The 18,959-nt window shown below is 46.0% G+C and overlaps 2 protein-coding genes across 2 annotated transcripts in view; one reads left to right on the top strand and one right to left on the bottom strand.

Moving 5' to 3' along the window:
* BPGM (bisphosphoglycerate mutase) overlaps positions 1–2,473 on the bottom strand; it is a 46,275-nt gene extending 43,802 nt beyond the window's left edge. Inside the window, exon 1 of the mRNA XM_062009555.1 lies at positions 2,390–2,473. The gene's annotated coding sequence lies outside the window, so the exon portion shown is untranslated. The remainder of the gene's footprint in view (positions 1–2,389) is intronic.
* Positions 2,474–2,627: 154 nt separating this feature from the next.
* LOC133627006 (aldo-keto reductase family 1 member B1-like) lies at positions 2,628–9,417 on the top strand. Its single transcript, XM_062009607.1, has 10 exons — positions 2,628–2,734; positions 3,023–3,190; positions 4,281–4,397; positions 5,316–5,393; positions 6,037–6,159; positions 6,640–6,740; positions 6,913–6,994; positions 7,513–7,596; positions 8,333–8,415; positions 8,765–9,417. Exons 1-10 carry the CDS (start codon positions 2,669–2,671, stop codon positions 8,805–8,807), a joined length of 945 nt encoding a protein of 314 aa, XP_061865591.1. The 5' UTR covers positions 2,628–2,668; the 3' UTR covers positions 8,808–9,417.
* The last annotated feature ends 9,542 nt before the right edge of the window (positions 9,418–18,959 follow it).

Below are 18,959 nucleotides of genomic sequence, written 5' to 3' on the forward strand. Positions count from 1 at the left end.
TTAAGGAAAACCAAGCACCCACCTTCTTAGGAGAATGCAAACAGGCCACAGAGGAAGAAACACACAAATCTCAGAAGAAAATGAGAGGAAGGACAAACTGCATTTGTCAGCTGTACTGTCCACCAAGTCTCTTTGTTTGTCATCACACTCTCTGGTCAGCTTCTTGCTTCAGGAATGCAACACTTTGAAACCTCTCCCCAAAGAGACAGGATCAGAAAAAGGAAAGCACATGCTGCAGGGTTTTCTGCCCTTTCTTATAGGAGGTCCCCATCTTACTGGCCACACAGTCAGGTTTTGCAGCCTTCCACAGACTTGCAGAGAATAACTCTCTGCTGGTACCACTTCACCTTGGTGCTGCTCCACTACAAAATCTGACTGATTCTGGCACATCTCACATCAAGACTTGAAACCCACTCACCATTGATGGTTTCTGAATGTGATACTGCTAGCAGTAAGAAATCACCACAGCAGCACCACAAACTCCAATGTCTTGGGAACACAAAGGGGAGCAGAACAAAACTGGCACTTCAGCTGGTCTTTAGGCTCTCTTGAGAAAACACATCGCAGCCAAGACAAAAGGTATCATTTTGCATTTTTCACTCATTTCTCTGAACAGCAAACCAGCTCCTAAGAAGCTGAGCAGACTCAGAGCAGATCTAAGAAGAAATCCCCAAAAAGGATGAAAGGTAAGCCCAGAGTTGTAGAACTGATAAGTGATTCAACTGAAGTCCACAGCCTTTTGAGGACTGCAGATAGTACTGACATAAACCAGGAGGAAGATTAAAGAGAAAAACTTGTCTGCCTTCAGTTAAATGAAGCAAAAAGAGCTTGGGCATCTGCTGTGGAAGAGGCACCCACAGAAAAATGCACCATTATACATACTCCAAACTTAGGCTTCTACCTGAATCTACTCCCCAAGTATCAACAGCAAACCTGCTCAGGCAGCCTTAACATACCATTTTGGAGTACTTACAGGATTCTGCTGATATTTTTTTTCCACTGCACTGCATATTTTGCCTCTTCAAAATGTCAAGGTCAGTTACTAATGTGAAATTAAAGGTCACCTGCGATTTACTTCTGCACTTGTATATCTTATTCCAAAATATGGTCTGCACCTCCCTAAAGTGAGAGGGACAATGTGATCATTGTGACAAGAACTGAAAACTCAATGTTCTGCTGCAGCTTTGAACACATAGTAAAAGATATTTTCTCTCTACATTTAAAATTAAGTGGTTTCTACTCATTATTTTCTAAATTAGTCATAAGTTCACTCACCCCAAAGCAAAAGCTGCATTACGCCATATGGAGAAGGGAACAGGGTGCTCTCCTCCCTCACAAGTCAGCTACAACAAGGCTTTTCTAGCCATCTCAATCAACATGCAGCACCATCACAGGGCTCCCAGGAACAGCCCAGGCCACCATCCCTGTCATGAGGACACGCTGCACCAGCTAAAGGGCTCAGCCCTTCCTCAGCCCATGGCTCACAGTCCACAGCCACGCAGATAGCAACGATGGAACAGCTCCACCAGCTATCTCTTGCCCTACTCTGGGACTTTTATTTATTCGCTCACCCTGGGAACATCCCCCGGGGTTCACCAAGGACAAAAAGACTGGCCAAAGTGACACTGAATAAAACAAGCTTTCCTAGTAACCCACAGGATGAACTGCAACAGTATGTTTCAACACCCCAGCACTATCACAAGAGAGATACACGTGAACAACTCACAGCAGGTGAGGGTGCTGGACAGGGCTCTGCAGCAGCTGCTGGCTGCACAAACAGAAGCCAGATCAGGCCACAGCTGCCCTTTCACAGAATCACAGAATGGTGGGGGTTGGAAGGGACCTCTAGGATCATCCAGTCCAACCCTCCTGCTACAGTGGGTTCACCTTGATCAGGTCGCACAGGAACGCGTCCAGGCGGGCTTAAAAACCTCCAGAGCAGGAGAATCGACACCCTCCCTGGGCAGCCTGTGCCGGAGCCCCTCAACCGAACGGCAGAAAAGTCCTAACTTGTGTTTAAGTGGGACTTTTTGTTCCATTACCCCAGGTAATCTTTGGATAAGGAACTTCAGCAGGAGGAAAGGCCGCAGAACACTCCCCGGGGGGGCATCAGCTCCGCGATTTCTGACTGCCCCCACAGGAGCCCACACGAGCCCGCCCGAGCCTGCCGGAGAGCTGCGTGTGGGGACCACTGGGCCCCGGAGCGGCCGTCCAGGCCCGACTCTGCCGAGGGCCGCCGTCCTCCGGCACCTCCGGCGCCGGCCCTCAGCAGCCGGGCCTGCCTGGGGCAGCCGGGCAGCCAACCGCGACACTCGGCCGGCAGCGGGGAAAGCGCTGCGGTACCTTCCCCGACACCCCCCATACGCAGGTAGCTCCCCCTGCACCTTACCACAGCGATCGTCCGGATCCCCCATTGGCCGCCCCGCTGTGCCGCTGATTGGGCGGCGCGGCCATTGGGCAAGACCCGAACGGCCATTGGCTGCGAAGGAGAAGTAGGACGAGCGCTGCCGAGCGCTACCAAGCGCCGAGCCGCGCGGGGGACGCCGTCCCTGGGCAGGGCGGTAGCGGCGGCCACGGCACGGCACGGCACGGCGCGGCGCGGCGCGGCGCGGCGCGGGCTCGGCCGCCGTGAAAGCGGCCGGCGGGAGGCGCGGTGCGCAGCGGGGCCATGGCGGCCTGCGTGCGGCTCGGCGCCGCGGCCAAGGCGCCTCTCCTGGGGCTGGGCACGTGGAAGGTAACTGCGGCCGTGGCTCTCGCAGAGGAGGTCTGGGGAAGTGAGGGGGCCTTGGGCCGACCGTGGGCAACAGCCCCGCTATCAACGCAACGGCGCTGCAGAGCCCAGCGTGGGAACGAGGTGGTAGAGGGGCGGCTGGAGGCCAGATTTAGGCTCAGGTGCTTTCAGAGTCATACAGACCCAAGAAAGCTTTATGGAAAGCCTCGTTGTGTGTTTAGGTACATTCCAGCTAAGAAGCAGCACGCGAGAATCCCAGATCAAGACATATGATACCGTTTTTCCCTTCAGTCCCCCCCAGGTAAGGTAACAGCTGCAGTGATGGCTGCCATTGATGCTGGGTACCGCCACTTTGACTGTGCCTACGTGTACCAGAACGAGAAGGAAGTTGGGGATGGGATCCAGCAGAAAATCAAGGAAGGTGTTGTGAAACGAGAAGACCTCTTCATTGTCAGCAAGGTAAAGATCAGATGGCCTCGAATCAGAAACAGATTGTGATGTTTTTATTGTAGGAAATTAAAGTGCTTTGGAGAAATTCATAATGTAAATGGGATCACTCCTGATACTACTTTCTTGTCCCACTTCATCAGCGCAGTGATAGAGCTTAACTCCTGTTTAACTATAGCAACTTTTACTGCTGTAGCCATTGAATAGGAAGGATGAGTTCTTTGAGCTTTAAGCAGGGAGAAGAATCGCCCTGATCCTAATTAAATGGTGGCAGCATTCATCTCGTCAAACCAATAACTCTGAAGGATAGCAAGACTGATTTCCCTCCCCCAAATCTACAAAAAGAATCACAGCACCAGGCAAAAGTAGAAACCCGAAATGTGGAGATCTGAGACTGCTCAGTATCATGGAGTGATATAGAAGCAGAACCCGTTTGGTAATAGCATCTCACTGACTGCTAAAGCACAGTGAAGATGATGAGTCTGGTGGTGGCTGGTGCTTGTTCCAGCAGCTGGATCCCCAGTCCTGCCAAAGGGGTGTCTCTACCGTGTGAGGAAGAGGAGGTTCTGGGCACCTTGGGACAGTGTAATCTGCTCAGCTCATGTCCCAAGGAAGATAGATTCCCTTTCTTTTGCTTCCTAAGGAAAATAGGCTGTTTAGCTGCATCCTGGAGTTGCTTCTTACCTTGGTAATGGTTGGTGACAGCCATATCTTTGTGGCTTGCCTTACGTTTCTTGGCTTTGCCTGCTGCATTCAGTGCAAAAGTCTTACGCTTGGTCAGGAATGACAGATATATGTACTGATTTAAAAACCACCTGTTGCAAAGGCAGACTGTAAAAAACAAACAGTACATGTCATGTCTAACTAATGGAACCAGAGGACATTTTTATGGTCTTGCTCAAATACCTGTGCTGCCACTGCACAGACTGAATTCGGTGTCACGGGCCAGTCCCCTGGCACAGCAAGCCCCATCTGAAGAGCCGTTGCATGGCCTCATTCCACATCACCTTCCAAAGAAGATGGAGCATTTCTGTCCTGTGCAGGACAGCACCCAAGAGCTTTAACTCAGCAGGTCACAGTGTGCCTTGTTTCTTGTCTCTAGCTGTGGTGCACGTTTCATGAAAAGCCTCTGGTGAAGGGAGCCTGCCAGAAGACTCTTGCTGACCTGAAACTGGATTACCTGGATCTCTACCTCATTCACTGGCCTCTTGGGTTCAAGGTACAGTAATTGCAATGCCCTTGGCTTTGTTTTTTATGATGGCAGCTTTTGGGGAGCTATATGGCTTTACAGTCCAACAGTTGCTCTGGCTGAGAGACAATCACGTGTCTGTTGCATGAACCAGCTTTACTTTAGCTTTGGTCTCTGCCGCAAGATGGTTGCTTACCTCCTGCTTTGATCCTGGGATCAAATATTTCCAAGAGAAAATAATTGGTTTCCATTTCTCTCTTTAATCACAAAGTCCTTAATACAATCCAGGTAAAGCTGACCTTGCCTGTAGAAGTCTTAGAAATTCACAAGGTGAAACTTGTAGGGAGGCCTAAACCCTTTCACAGATTAGTGGAGGAGTTGTTGTCTCAGTTTGACTATTCTTAGTCTTTCTGTCCTGCTACATTCTGATCAGTCTTCATTCTACCTGTTGCTTTTGAGAGGCTCATCTTTCTTTCATACTCTGTTTTAGCTCTATGTTAACAAAGCCATGAAAGTGAGACTGTCTTGTGGTAACAGTAGCAAACAGCTGTGAAACCCACTTCACTCGGTGTCTTTTCATAACTTGTACTCAAAGGTGCTTCTAATGTTCCTAGTATTAGTGGCTTTACACTGAGTTTAGTCACTGAATGTAACACTTCAGCAGATCTGGTGGTGTGCAGACCAAAGCTACATGTTCCCAGTCCCTAACTGGGTTTCCTGATGCCCTTCTGGAAAAAAGGGGAAAAAAAAAAGGGGTCCAGCAGCAGATGGAATGATGACTGGCACAAAGGCCTTAAATTCCTCCTGCTGCTCAGAAAGGAGTCACTGAATGTAGACAAGAGTCAGAGTTCTTCCCTGTAGTATAAGTTTAAGCTATTGTGGCTGTGAGTTGTTATGGTGTTAAGCAAACTTCTTAAGAGATGTTCAAGCATTTTCTTACTCTGACAGGCAGGAGAGGAGCTGTTTCCCACAGATGACAAAGGCATGGCTATACCCAGCAATACAGATATTCTACAGACATGGGAGGTAAGTTCATCTACAGTGGAAGTCATGTCTTCTGTCCTCAGCAGTGCTGGTGGCCTCAGCAGTCACAGAATGTATGCAGGAATAGCAGAAATAGTGGGAAAGAATAAGCAGATGTATGTGGTAGCTTTTATAAATGTATGTGCTTGGCCAAGCTATGATTCCTGTTCACTCTGGATTAGCATCTCAAGTCACTGAGCTGCACAGTCACTTTCTGTGGAGCTGCAGACCAGACTAATGTTAAGAAGAAATTCTTTACTTCATCACGGCTGTAGGACTTTTCCTCACAATAGTTCTCATGCAGTTCTTGAAGTGCTCAAACAGATTGTGCAGAAAGAGACAAGTTGCAGTCCAGTTGTCTTAGGGCATAGCCCTGCAGTGCTGTCACACTAGTAAAGTTAGAGTCTACTTTTCCGTGTGTAACTCGGGGATCTCCCAGTCTCAACAATGATTTTGGGCTTTAGTGTGATAAAAGACATGGCTCAGATACTGCCTGTGTGTGCTTTTTCTCCTTGAGAATCCAAAACCTGACAGGTCCAAACAGTTATTTTGTGCTTGGCATGAAGGGAAACGAGCCACACCAGGAAAAATGCAGTCAGGCCCTGTCTTGTACACCAGAGGCTGACTTTGCTGCCCTTTGTGTTAGGCCATGGAAGAGCTGGTGGATGCTGGTCTGGTAAAAGCCATTGGAATCTCCAACTTTAACTGTGAGCAGACTGAAAGAATCCTGAACAAGCCAGGACTGAAGCACAAGCCTGCAAATAACCAGGTAAGCTGCAAAGAGGGAGCAGGGGAATAGTTGTCAGATGTTATACAGATCTGATTACAGTTCAATGGGGAGATGGAAAAAGGGAGGACAAAGTAGACACATGTGTTGGAAATCCTGTCCAGTGCATATTTCTTGGTATAAAAAGGACCAAAATATTTTGTCTCTTACTGTGTTGAAGCACTTTTTGCAAGTTCTGGAGTATTTTCCTGGGAGGGATTCTCTCTGGAGTCATAAAGAATCCAGATACAAGGTACCATTCTGACTGTAAACAGTGACTTCTGTAAAGTCTTTCAGGACAAAATCCAAAAAGTACATAAGGATCAATCTAAAAGTTGGTTCCCTGTAGAACTGTCATCTTTTGTGTCACACAGACCACATGCAGGGTAGGATGAAGGCAGCCTGCACTGGGGAAACTAGGAAAGAAACCTCTGCAGCGTGGGAATGCTGCAACAGTTTCAGTCTCTGCTCTTCTGTTGGCAGATCGAGTGTCATCCATACCTTACCCAGGAGAAGCTCATAAACTATTGCCAATCCAAAGGAATCACTGTGACAGCATACTGTCCCCTTGGACGCCCTGACAGGTGATTTCCAAGTGGCTTCATGTGGTTTAGGTTGGAATTGTTCAGACTAATGGAATGAGTAATAGTGCAGGTGTGTATCTATGTTTTAATGACTGGAGTAGAATCTTTCTGGAGTGATGATTGGATTTTTGTCTGTTTCTTTCTTTGTTGTTGGGTTTTTTCCCCTCTGTAGGGATAAGCCAGAGAATCCTTCCCTTCTGGATGACCCCAAGATCAAAGAGATTGCAGCCAAGCACAAGAAAACCCCGGCACAGGTGGGTAGGTGCTGGATAGTAGGGACTCTTTCCTGTAACACAGCCAGTAAGGAAATGGTTTGAAGAAAAGGTACAGCCGCTATCAGTGTGCCCTCTGAATTGTGTTGCTTTTTTGTGGTGTTAAGAAGCAATGCAGGTTGTCCACTCTATGCTCTACAGTATATGCTACTACTATGTCTTTGACCCTCAACCTGAAGAGGACTCTTGATTCATTTTCTGGTGACACTTCCCCAAGTCCTCTTGCAGAGAATGGAAGCCTTGCATAGACCTCTGAAAGCCCAGGTGGGAAGAAATGGAATTGACTGTCCCAAAAGTGGATGTGAAAGGAAACCTTCTGTCTGGGCCTCCACCACTTGCCTCCTTGGCCTTCAGGAGATGCTACCTAGGAGAGGGAGAGTGATTTGAAACGCAGCTCTGCACAAGTGACTCTGTCTTGGGGAAGACAGCTGTTGGAACAGGCTCTGCTTCCTCCAGAGCAGAAGCTGGCCTCTCTCTGACTCAGTGCTCTGTTCCCACAGGTCCTCCTTCGCTTCCAGATCCAGAGAAATGTGATTGTGATTCCCAAGTCTGTCACGCCACAGCGCATTGTGGAGAACTTCAAGGTGAGCCGCTAGGAGTGAGCTGGGTGCACGGCATGTTCAGGGCTGGCACAGCTTGCCCTTGCACAGCAAGCAGTGATCCTCTCTCACCCTTCCCAAGCCCTCCTCACACAGGAGGATTGGGATTTTGGCTCTATCTGGAAGCTAGGGCTACAGGGAAAAGTACAGCTGGAGGAAACACAGAGCACTTAAACAGTGTGAGAATGACCTTATCAGTCACCTTACATAATGTTTTCTGTTCTGTGACTTGTGGATCAAGTGGCAGGCAGGGCTTGCTTAGAGGTGGAGTAACATTCCTCAAACTACATGTAAACAACATTAAGGGAAGAGCCCTGGTGTCATTAAATGACATTGCTCCTGTTAAGTCAGGATTTTGTTTCTTCCTGATACTGGACATCAGAAGTAGCATAGCTGGCTTGACTTAAGTTTGAAAGTCTGCCACATGTTTCTCTGGAGTCAGAGAAGTGCATCTTCCACACAGAGGCATTCTGCGACAATAAATTGCTCACCAAACATCTTGGAGTAGCTGGTACACGTAACTGCAAGTGGCAGTCGCTTTTGTTTGTTTCTTCCCTCTAACAGTAGAGTCTCAGAAATCAAATGATACGTCTTTTCCTTTCCCTGTTGCATGAATCCATCATCTCTAACCAGCAGCCATTCTGATGTGAACTTATTCTTTCATCTTGTGACTCTGATTTGAATTTTCAAAGCGGTCACTTCCATCTGCTTCTCCTTTTAGGTGTTTGACTTTGAATTGACTAAAGAGGAGATGGCAACCCTGCTCAGTTTAAACAGAAACTGGAGGATCTGTGAAATGATCACGTAAGTGACAGCTTGTTGCCTTCAAACCCTTACACTTTCAGTAGTCCTTATTCTCACAGGAACTTTGTAGCTCTTTTACTTGGGTGTATGTTGAAATTTGAAATCATGTGGAAGGTGAAGGTTACTTGTCTAGAATGTAACATGGTCCTCCCACTGTTTAGTGCCTGAATAATTAGAAAAGAATTGAACTCGTTGCTCATGGATGCCTTTTCTATGCTAATAAGTCTCTTACATTCTGCAGTTACAGAATTCAGAGCTTGCCTTGAGGGTTCCTCTATACACCCACTGCAGTTCTGTATAGCACTTATTTCAGCCTTGACAGTTGTTCTTCCTCTTTTATTTCCTCCAGGTGCAAAAATCACAAAGAGTACCCTTTCAGTGCAGAATACTGAAGATGGCTTTATCCTGCCCTTCTGCAGGCCTCTGGGGTCTAATGAGCTTCTGCTGCTGCCTAGAGTTTTCCACTATGGAGCTTACACACTGTATTTTGCCTGCCAGCAAAGGCATAGTCTGTGTGTTCAGTGACACTGGATAGGGTTTCTTTCTCTGGTGGAAGGAGACAGTAAAATTGTTCTGAAGAACGAAATATGGGCTGTAATAATTCTCTACCCATTATGTGAGTGTCATTGCATGGCTGAAATAGCAAAGCAGAAAACACAAAGGAGCAACTAGCAGCTGATGGCCTTCTGTCCTGCATCAACACCACTTAAGGCTGCAGGGTAAGGATATGTGAGCACAGAAGGAAGATCCATCCTGAAAGAATGAACTGCTTAATCACTGCCTGAAAGTAGAAGACAACAACTAACTTCTAGAGTATAGGTTAAAGCTTTCTGAAAAAGAAGAATAAAAGGGGAAATGTCCAGACCTAAAGATTCCTCCCAGCTCATCCTGGGCCTTATTTCAGTCACATTTTTCCAGTATCAGCCTGTAAAATAAGATTAGTGTTCATTTTATTCTTATCCACAATAAAAAACATTTAACTTGCAAAAGAATGTCATGTCCAAACTGAAGGGGAAAATAGGGAAGAGGTACTGGAGCACCAATCTTAATGCTGAATATTACTTACCATAGGCAAACAAAAGCATTGGAATCTACAAGGGGCAGTGTTCCCACTCTGGTTTTTTTATGTGTTTGTGGTTTGTGGGGTTTTTTAAACCACATTTCCGTGTTTGAAACACTCTGTGCTGTCCATTCTTGTCCTTTACTCCCAGGTCCCATGCAGCAGTCTCTCTGGGGGAATTCATCCCAGGTAAGTGTCCATAGTTTAAGTGCAAGCAGCTCCCTCAGGGCCAACCTCTAAGCTGCAGTCACAGCCAAGAGATGTTTGGGCAAAACACTGCAGCCATGTTCTCTATGATTCCTTGTGCCCAGGGCCAGGGCCGCCCTTGGCTGGAGTCCATCTTGTTTTTTAGACTCTCCCTCTCCTGTGAATGGAGGTGAAATAACTTGCACTTAATGGGCATGAACACTTCCTAGGACAATTCTTACCACCAGAACTATGTGATGTTTTTTTCCTCCAGGCATCAGGAGGGCAGCCAGTCCCCAGGAAGCTGGAATTTATCCCATAGCAGGCCAGGAGCAAACCAAGTACCCTTCCTCCTGATAAGGATTGTTTCCACTGCGGCCTACCCATTTTGATCATTTTGAGTCTTGTTCTCAGATGCAAACGCTGCTCATCTCTTCAAGCTGTGATTTGTGGTAAAGTGGAATTGCTGCAGACAACTGTCAACAAACCTGAAAGGCACTACACCAAGCATCCAGCTTTAGCACCAACCTTTGCCCACAGAGCAGATCAGACCCTTCCTCACACACACAGTTGCTCATCTCACACAAAGAGCCCTCAGGTATTTTATCAAGTACCTAGTTTACAGCATTACCCAGGAGTGTCATTGACTGAGACAGGTGGTACTTCTCTCCCCACCATCATCTGACAGTACCAGCCATGCTTTCAGGATAGAAATTTCAGTCCCTCAGCCACCATCAGCAGTGCTTAGCAGGAGTGCCCAGTAGCCACAGTGCCACGACTGGCACAGGGAGCTTTCCTACAGCTCTGCAGATAGCCCATGTCTGCTTCCCATTTTTAGACAATATCTTTTAGAGCAGTGAATAGTTTACAATTAAATTGTAATTGTTCTCATTTTCAATATTTTCAACACTTTCACTAATACAAAATGTGTTCTTTCCTCTACTCTTAAGGCATCTGAGCCACCCCTTCTTGTCAAACCTAGACACAAGTGATGGCCAAAACATGAAATGGAGCATGAAAATATTTTTCCATGAGGACCATAGCCTCGACTTGGCAAGCAAAATAGTAAACTGTTCTCAAAAGTGATGAGTTTTGGAAAACCTACGGTCTGCAGAAAACCTGCAATCTTCAGCTGACGTGTCTAAAACAGGCATTGCATCGCCATAATGAAAGAGCACAAGATTTTCATGTAGACAAGAATCACAAGGAAATGCAACTGTATTTTACTTTCAGGGCACTTTCAAGCTGATGTTTCACAGACTTTCCCCTATTTCCTCTATTTGTAATAGTTTTAGTTACTATATCTTCAGAGCGAGACGGGACAGGTTTTTCTCAGAAACCAAAAATACATCAGTTCAGGCTCCCTGTATGTCCAACACCATGGAAACATCAGAATGCAACTACTCCTTCAGGCAAGTCCTTTCTTCTTCAGAGGGTAACACACCATGACTAAGCAAAAGTACTAGCAAGGCCATAAACAGGTTTTAAGAGCTCTGCTTTCTTAGCGTGGTAGATATCCCAGTGCCTGTTCTATCACCTTGAGTGCACCGATTTACACTAAAGATGACACAGGATGTTGCAACACCCCAGTGCATATCACAAGCCAGGTACACGTGAACAACCCACAGTATGGGGACAGGCTGCTGCAGGAGCCACACCCTGGACATACATAAGCCAGGCTGGGGCACAGCTACCCTTAGTCCTCTTTTGATAAAGAGCTTCACTGGACACCTCAGAGGAGTAATGAACTTTGTGACTGATTTCAGCTTTCACGTTAACTTGAGTGGATTGAGTCTGCAGAGGAAAAAGCCTTGTTTGCCAGAGATGGGAGGGCCCAGAGCATTGGCATTACTCCACCCCTCTGTTCCTGGCCAGCAACCTTCTGGGGCTGGGCACCTGGAAGGTAACAGCCTTAGAGAAAATCAGGGCAGAAAAAACAACCAACCTGTGGTGGCAGTGGGATTGCTTTCCATGAGGTGGTTTTCCTATTTGTACCTCACTAGGATACAGGTCTGTAACATCTCCTAATTTCAGATTTTCTAAAGACTTAGGCATTATTTTCAGTCCACAGCTGGTCAAATAGCAGCTGCAGTGATGGCTGCCATTGATGCTGGGTACCGCCACTTTGACTGTGCCTACGTGTACCAGAACGAGAAGGTGTGCTCTGTAGACCTTTCCTCCTGGTGAAGTTCTTTATCAAAAGAGGACTAAGGGTAGCTGTGTCCTAATGTGGTTTGTGTTTGTCCAGGGTGTGGCTCCTGCAGCAGCCTGTCCCCATACTGTGGGTTGTTCACATGTACCTGGCTTGTGATATGCACTGGAGTATTGCAACATCCTGTGTCATCTTTAGTGTAAATCAGTGCACTCAAGGTGATAGAACAGGCGCTGGAATATCGTGCCAGGCTAAAAAATCAGAGCTGCTAAAACCTGTTTCTGGCCTTGTTAATACTTTTGCTTAGTCATGGTGTGTTACCCTCTGGAGAGGGAAGGACTTGCCCAAAGGAGTAGTCGCATTCTGACGTTTCCATGGTGTTGGGCATGCAGGAAGCCTGAACTGATATATTTTGGTTGATAAAACTGTCAGGCAGCAGGGAGCAGAGCCCTGGAGGCAGTGGTGGAGGTGTTGCTGGCAGACAAGGGCAAAACAAGGCACGTTCACAGTATTCCCAAAGTAAAATACAGTTGCATTTTCTTCCGATTCTCGTCAAAAAGATTGAGATTTCCTTTAGCTTTTGGATTTACACGTATCCTGAGTAAAGCCTTCTTTGCTTCAGTCTTTACGGCCAAGGCTGGCCCTTGGGAAGCCCAGTCCAGCAAGGCTAGTAGGATGGCCTGGACAGCAGAGGACTTGCCCTGGGTGGAAGAGGTTAAAGACTTGTTGGCCAAGCTTAAGGCTCATAAGTCAATGGGTCCTGATGGGATGCATTCTAGAGTGCTGAGAGAGCTGGCTGATGTGGTTGCTAAGCCTCTCTCCATCATTTTTGAACAATCATGGAGGACAGGCAAAGTGCCTGAGGACTGGAGAAAGGCCAATGTCACTCCAGTCTTCAAAAAGGGCAGCAAGGACGACCCAGGAAATTACAGGCCCATCAGCCTCACCTCCATGCCTGGAAAAGTGATGGAACAACTCATCCTGAAAGTTATCACTAAATATATGAAGGACAAGATGGTTATCAGGGGGAGTCAACATGAATTCACCAAGGGGAAATCCTGATTGTCTAACCTGATAGCCTTCTATGAGTGCATAACCAGCTGGCTAGATGAGGGGAGAGCAGCAGATGTCATCTACCTCGACTTCAGCAAGGCTTTTGACACTGTCTCCCATAACATCCTCATCAGAAAGCTCAGACAGTGTGGCTTGGATGAGTGGATAATAATTCCATAATTCCATTTAATCGCTTCTTTAGTTTCAGCTTTAAAGGTCCTTGAAGTTCAGAAGTCCATTGTCCTTCTGTGGCCCTTTTTGCTCAGAAGTAATGAATCCAGGCAGGTTGCTCTCGTATCTTAATAGCTATAAAGGTTGTCAGCAGCACTTGATATGGTCCATCCCATTTCTCCCGAAGAGGATCATCAGAGAAATTTTTAACATAAACCCAATCTTATGGGTTAAAAGGATGTATAAGGTGATCCAAAGCCTTGATTCTAGTTCCTACTACATTCTTATTAGTCTCAATTGCTTTCCCAGAGATTATATAATTCTGAAGGTAAGAATATCCCAGTTGACTCAGATCCTCTCCCCCATACTCAGTGTGGTATGGCCTCCCATACAGTATTTCAAAAGGATTGAGATTTTCTTTAGCTCTTGGTTTTACCCATATCCTGAGCAAAGCTATTGGCAATGCTTGATACCAATGCAGATTTGCCTATTGGCATATTTTGGCTATTTGTTGTTTTATTAAATGGTTCATTTTTTCCACTTGTCCACTTGCCTGAGGCCTACAGGGAGTGTGTAATTGCCAATTAATTTCCAGTAGCTTGCTCACTTGCTGCACTATTTGTGCACAAAAATGGGGTCATCTGTCCAATGAAATGTTTATAGGTACCCTGAACCGAGGTATTATTTCATTTAACAATATCTTAGCTGCTTCTCTGGCTTTGTTGGTCCTCCAAGGGAAGGCTTCTGGCCATTCAGAAAAGGAATCTGTCAGTACCAACAGGTATCTATAACCCCCTTTCCTTGGGCATTCTGAAAAATCAATTTGCCAATTTTCTCCTGAATCATTTCCCCTCTGAGTTGTACGCAATTGTACCCCATTCCCAGTGTTAGGATTATTTCTCAAACATATTTCACATTGTCGTGTCACTTGTTGAACGGCTGTATACAAATTTCTCCCAATCCATTTTTGATTAAGGTCTGTTGCATCCACAGTAACAGCAGGTTAACTGCCTGAGGATGAGACTCAGCTAAGAACATGGGGGTCAGTCCTGGTGTATGAAGAGGCACTAACAACACGGAGATCAGTTCCAACATGGAGCCCACATCTCTCACGGGCTGCCAACAGAAAAGCACCACCTGGATTTCTGCCAGAAAAGAATTTTCCACTGTAGAGCCACTGCAAAGAAGTTGGAATGATTGGTCTTGTGTTTGAGCCCCTGTGCAAATGAAGCCTGGCACATGTGTACATTATACAACATGTATAATCTCTAAAACTTCAGTGTGTTGTAAATCTCCAAATGATATGTAAAATATTCTTTTGATCCTTCCAGTATCACTTTTAATTCGAGTCACTTATCAAATAGGAATCTTTGGCTGCACACGAGACCTACGTTTAAAAGGAGACCTTCAAAAAAAATGACCCATTCTAATATGGATTAAAGACCATGGGCTGAGAAACCTACAGTGACTCTAAACTGCAATGAGCTCTGCAAATCATATTGGGGCTTAGCATTGCTTGTAATTGAGAGCTGTCTCGTGGAAAACGACCTGGGGGTGTTGGTTGACAGCAGCTGAACATGAGCCAGCTGGGTACCCAGGTGGCCAAGAAGGCCAAAGGTATCCTGGCCTGCATCAGAAAGAGCGTGGCCAGCAGGACCAAGGAGTTGGTTGTCCCCTTGTACTAGGCACTAGTGAGGCTGCACCTCAAACACTCTGTTCAGTTTTGGGCCCCTCACTACAAGAAGGACATTGAGGTGCTGGAGTGTGTCCACAGATGGGCAATGTAGCTGGTGAAGGGTCTGGAGCACAAGTCTGATGAGGAGCAGCTGGGGATGTTCAGCCTCAAGGACATTGAGGTGAGACATGATCACTCTCTACAAGTACCTAAATGGGAGTTGTAATGAGGTGGGGTTCCGTGTTTTCTCCCAAGCAACAAATGATAGGACAAGAGGAAATGGGCTCAAGTTGCACCAGGGAAGGTTTAGATTACAAAACACTCTTTCACTAGAAGAGTTATTAAGCATTTGAAGGGGCTGCCCAGAGAAGTGGTGGAGTCACCAGACCTAGAGATATTCAAGAGACACGTAGATGAGTTGCTGAGGGACATGGTTTAGTTTAGTGATGGAATTGACAGTGTGAGGTTAGTGGTTGGAGTCGATGTTTTTAAAGGCTTTTCCAACCATAATGATGGTTGCTAGTTTGAAATAACAGCCTGAAAAAGTTTCCACTTTGGGAATTGTTCTGAGGGAATTTCCTAGGTGAAGAATCCCAGATTGATTTCTCAGTGCCTCTCTGTTCCTTCTGGTGCTACTTTGCCAAAATGAAGGTATTTTTATGTGTACTGTTTACTAAACTGGCTGGGTGGGAAATTGTTGCCGGAGTGTGCGTCCTGCAGGGGCTTGAGCTGACATATGCTCTTGCTTGAGCTCCCACTCCATTCCTTGGGCATTTATGGGTAGCTTTAGCTGTAGCCACACTCGTCCCTAGCTACACCTCAGCTGTCCAGATGAGAGGAAAGCCAAAATGCCTGTGCCAGTGTATCCACAGCATCCCAATTTCTCCCTTCTAGAAAGTACTGGAACTTGCCCAAAGTCCTTTGCTGAAGCTGTGTGTGCCACGCAAGCAGACGTGACAGGCTGTGTGGGAAACAGAACCTAGGCATAACCTCACATTTCTGTTTGGCTGAAGGTTTGAGGCCTCCACCCCCACCACGTGCACAGCACAGCCCGGTCAAGAGAAGACAAGAGACTCTCCAGGGTCAGAAGAATTTGCTGATGCTTTTTTCCTTCTGTCAGATGAAGGATAAGGCACGTTTTGTGGAAAAAAGTTTTCATGACTTTCTCTGACCTGGGACATGTAAAGGACATGACAGCTGCCCATATTCTCGAGATGAAACTTTTGGGTTGTGGACCAAAGGAATTCCTGCCCTTATCCCAGGCTGCACTGAAACACATTACAGTGACATGTTGTACAAGGAACTGCACAGGGCTCTTGTCACATACCAGCCGGGGAGAAAATGCAAAGAATGAAGGCAGGGACTGGAGCAACCAGAAGATGGTCAATTCCAAGTGTGCCAGATGATGCTTTCCTAGCATTTGAATAATCTATACACCACAGTGCTGGAGGGAGAAGACAGCCATTCAAGTCTGCTTTTTATTTTCCCAGGTCCCAGCCTAAGGATGTTTCCTTTTAGATGACTCCCACATTAAGGAAATTGCATTCAAGTTCCCCAAATTAAGGAATTTCCATGCAACAAAACCCCATCTCAGGTTAACACTGGTCATAGTATTTTCCCTGGTGAAAATAAGCATTTTTTTCACTTGTGCTACAGTATCTATTTACAGAGGTATTACAGAAAGCTGAGTTCCAGCTCTGTCTCATACACAAGGTAATACTTTTTACAGCATTACCTCTAACACCACTTTTAATGACAGAAGATTTATCAATGGTTGGAGACTTTAATTGTCCTGCCAGCCACTTGTACACACAGGCTTTCTTCTTTCCACTTTACATGCCTTTGATCTTCCCAGTTTACCTTTTAGGAGATAAAAGGAAATCTCTACCCTTGCAGGCAGACAGCGTGGCACAAGTATGGGGGCACAACAGACATTTTACTGTAACAATCCCCAGAGGTCAACTTAGATGAAACAAAGGCTTGGCTGCAGTGCAGAAGACTGGCTCTACCTCTACCTCAGCTTGAATTAGATCTGGCCTTGAAGCAGCAGTTCAGAGTCATCAGGCATTGCTGTCCCTTCACTCAGGCGCTTCTGTTGCTCCTCTATTCCCACTCTTATTTCACCCAGTGTCCACGTTAAATGCTGCACCGTGTCCCTGAACAACCCTTTCCAAATTCTTTCCTGCTAAGTCATCCAGCAAAACACAGAGCTTGCCTGTTACTACATCACTCCACTCTGAAATGCCAGCTACACTCCCTTCTGCTGCAGACCAGTCTGCCTGAAAAGTCTTCTCCAGTAAAATCCCCACTTGGGATGGAAAATTTCAGGCACAAGCTTTCACAAAGTTTCAGTGAAAAGAAAACAGAGGAAACTAACAGAACCCAATGTACTGTTTTGGAAACCCTGACCCTCAATTTAACTTCTTGCCAGAACCCACTTGTCACAAAACTGATATTTCCCAGTCAGTCAGCATTGCCCTAAACAGCTTTGTCACAGCTCAGACTAATCTGAGAGCATTAGCTGGTTTTTAGATGCCTTTGGGCTTTTATTTATCACACTGTAGAGGTACAAAACACTTGCAAAACTGAAGCTTTCTGCAGTTGCTTTTAAGACCAGAATTTCAAGTTACAATAATCAATTTACATTAGGAGAATCAGCATTAGAGGACAATATTGCTTAGAGTCAGACATTGACTCTCTCCTTATGCTGTACATGAGCTCAATTTTATCTGTTCAGCCTACTGGAAGTTATTCTGACCACAACCATATTGCCTGTGAAGTCAGGAGGTAGCGGAAAGATTTAAAAGAAGCATTTGAAGATAAAGTCTGTTTTCTCAGTGTAATGGTTAACCTCTATCAGTAAGAATTTTTATAGTAGTATGATTCCTTATTACCTTCATCAGTAGCAGGAAGCCACCTACTTCACAAATAGTTTGAGAATGGCATTCATAGGATGTTTTAAGCTGGCTGAGCTCCCTTCAACATACATTAATGCAGCTACAGAACTGGAATCCTACCCTTCACTGTTTAGGGGTGGTTATGCATTAACAGGTCTGCACTTTCCCTTCTTTCAACTGCTAAGAACTCCCTTGCTGCCAGGCCTACACAACCTCCTTCAGAGGACAAGTCACACTCTAGATCTACTCGAATACCAGAAAAAAAGCCAATCCAGTTACAAGGAGATGCAAGAAAGCCAACCAACACCAGCCACTGAATCTGCAAGTGCCCAAACACATTTTGTGAATAGCAGCTCTCAGAAGGCAACAACTTGAAACCCATTACTTGCAAGTCTTGTGAAGACCTTAACATCCAAGGGAGAACTGCTGGAGAGAGTCCAGTGCAGGGCCACCAAGATGATCAGGGGACTGGAACATCTTTCATATGAGGAAAGGCTGTGGGAACTGGGGCTGTTTAGTCTGGAGGAGATTGAGGGTGGATGTCAGGAGGTTGGGACATCACTTTTTTCTATAGTAGCTAGTAACAGGACAAGGGGTAATGGGATGAAGCTGGAACACAAAAAGTTCCACATAAACATAAGAAAAAACTATTTCACTGTTCAGGTGATGGAGCAGTGGCACAGGCTGCCCAGAGGGGCTGTGGAGTCTCCTTTGTTGGAGGTCTTCAAGACTTGCCTAGACATGTTCCTATGTGACCTGATCTAGGTGAACCTGCTTCTGCAGGGGGGTTAGACCAGATGATCTCTAAAGGTCCCTTCCAATCTCTTACCATTCCATGATTCCAAATAAAAATTTGCAGATAAACCTGTTTCCCCACCTTCCCAGAAGAAAATGGAAAGTTTCTGATCTGCTAGCTCATGACAGGCTTTGCTTGAAACCCCATTTTCACTGCACTTGCAAATGGCAGCTGGAACAAGCACAGAATTCTTTCTTGCATCATGTGCTGCCTGCCTGGAAAGACCAAGTTTTCCACTGCTTACTAAAATAACACTTTAGAATGCTGTGCAGGCTTCACATTGTGAATTGAATGTTTGTCCCATTAGCCCAAGGATACCATCACTTCAATAAAATAACAAATCAGTACATTAGCGGTCAGGTGTTCCACATGTGCACTAGGAGGAGAACAGCAGATAGTCAGCAGGTCACACTTCAGAGGACATCAACAGCAGGTGATATCTCAAGGGACAGCAATTTTCCTTGCTTTTGGGTGATCACTAGAGACAGCTGATAGAACAGCAATAATCCAGCATTACTACCCCCACAGGTCTGCTAAAATAACCAATACACACA

This window comes from Colius striatus, chromosome 1, assembly GCF_028858725.1.
Source record: "Colius striatus isolate bColStr4 chromosome 1, bColStr4.1.hap1, whole genome shotgun sequence".
In the NCBI taxonomy this organism is placed as follows: domain Eukaryota; kingdom Metazoa; phylum Chordata; class Aves; order Coliiformes; family Coliidae; genus Colius; species Colius striatus.

Bases quoted from the DNA above. Each gene is read 5' to 3' on its own strand.
- LOC133627006 (XM_062009607.1), top strand. From the start codon at position 2,669: ATGGCGGCCTGCGTGCGGCTCGGCGCCGCGGCCAAGGCGCCTCTCCTG. The intron at 4,398-5,315 runs GTACAGTAATTG...TTACTCTGACAG, and splicing joins ACTGGCCTCTTGGGTTCAAG to GCAGGAGAGGAGCTGTTTCC. The intron at 8,416-8,764 runs GTAAGTGACAGC...TATTTCCTCCAG, and splicing joins AGGATCTGTGAAATGATCAC to GTGCAAAAATCACAAAGAGT.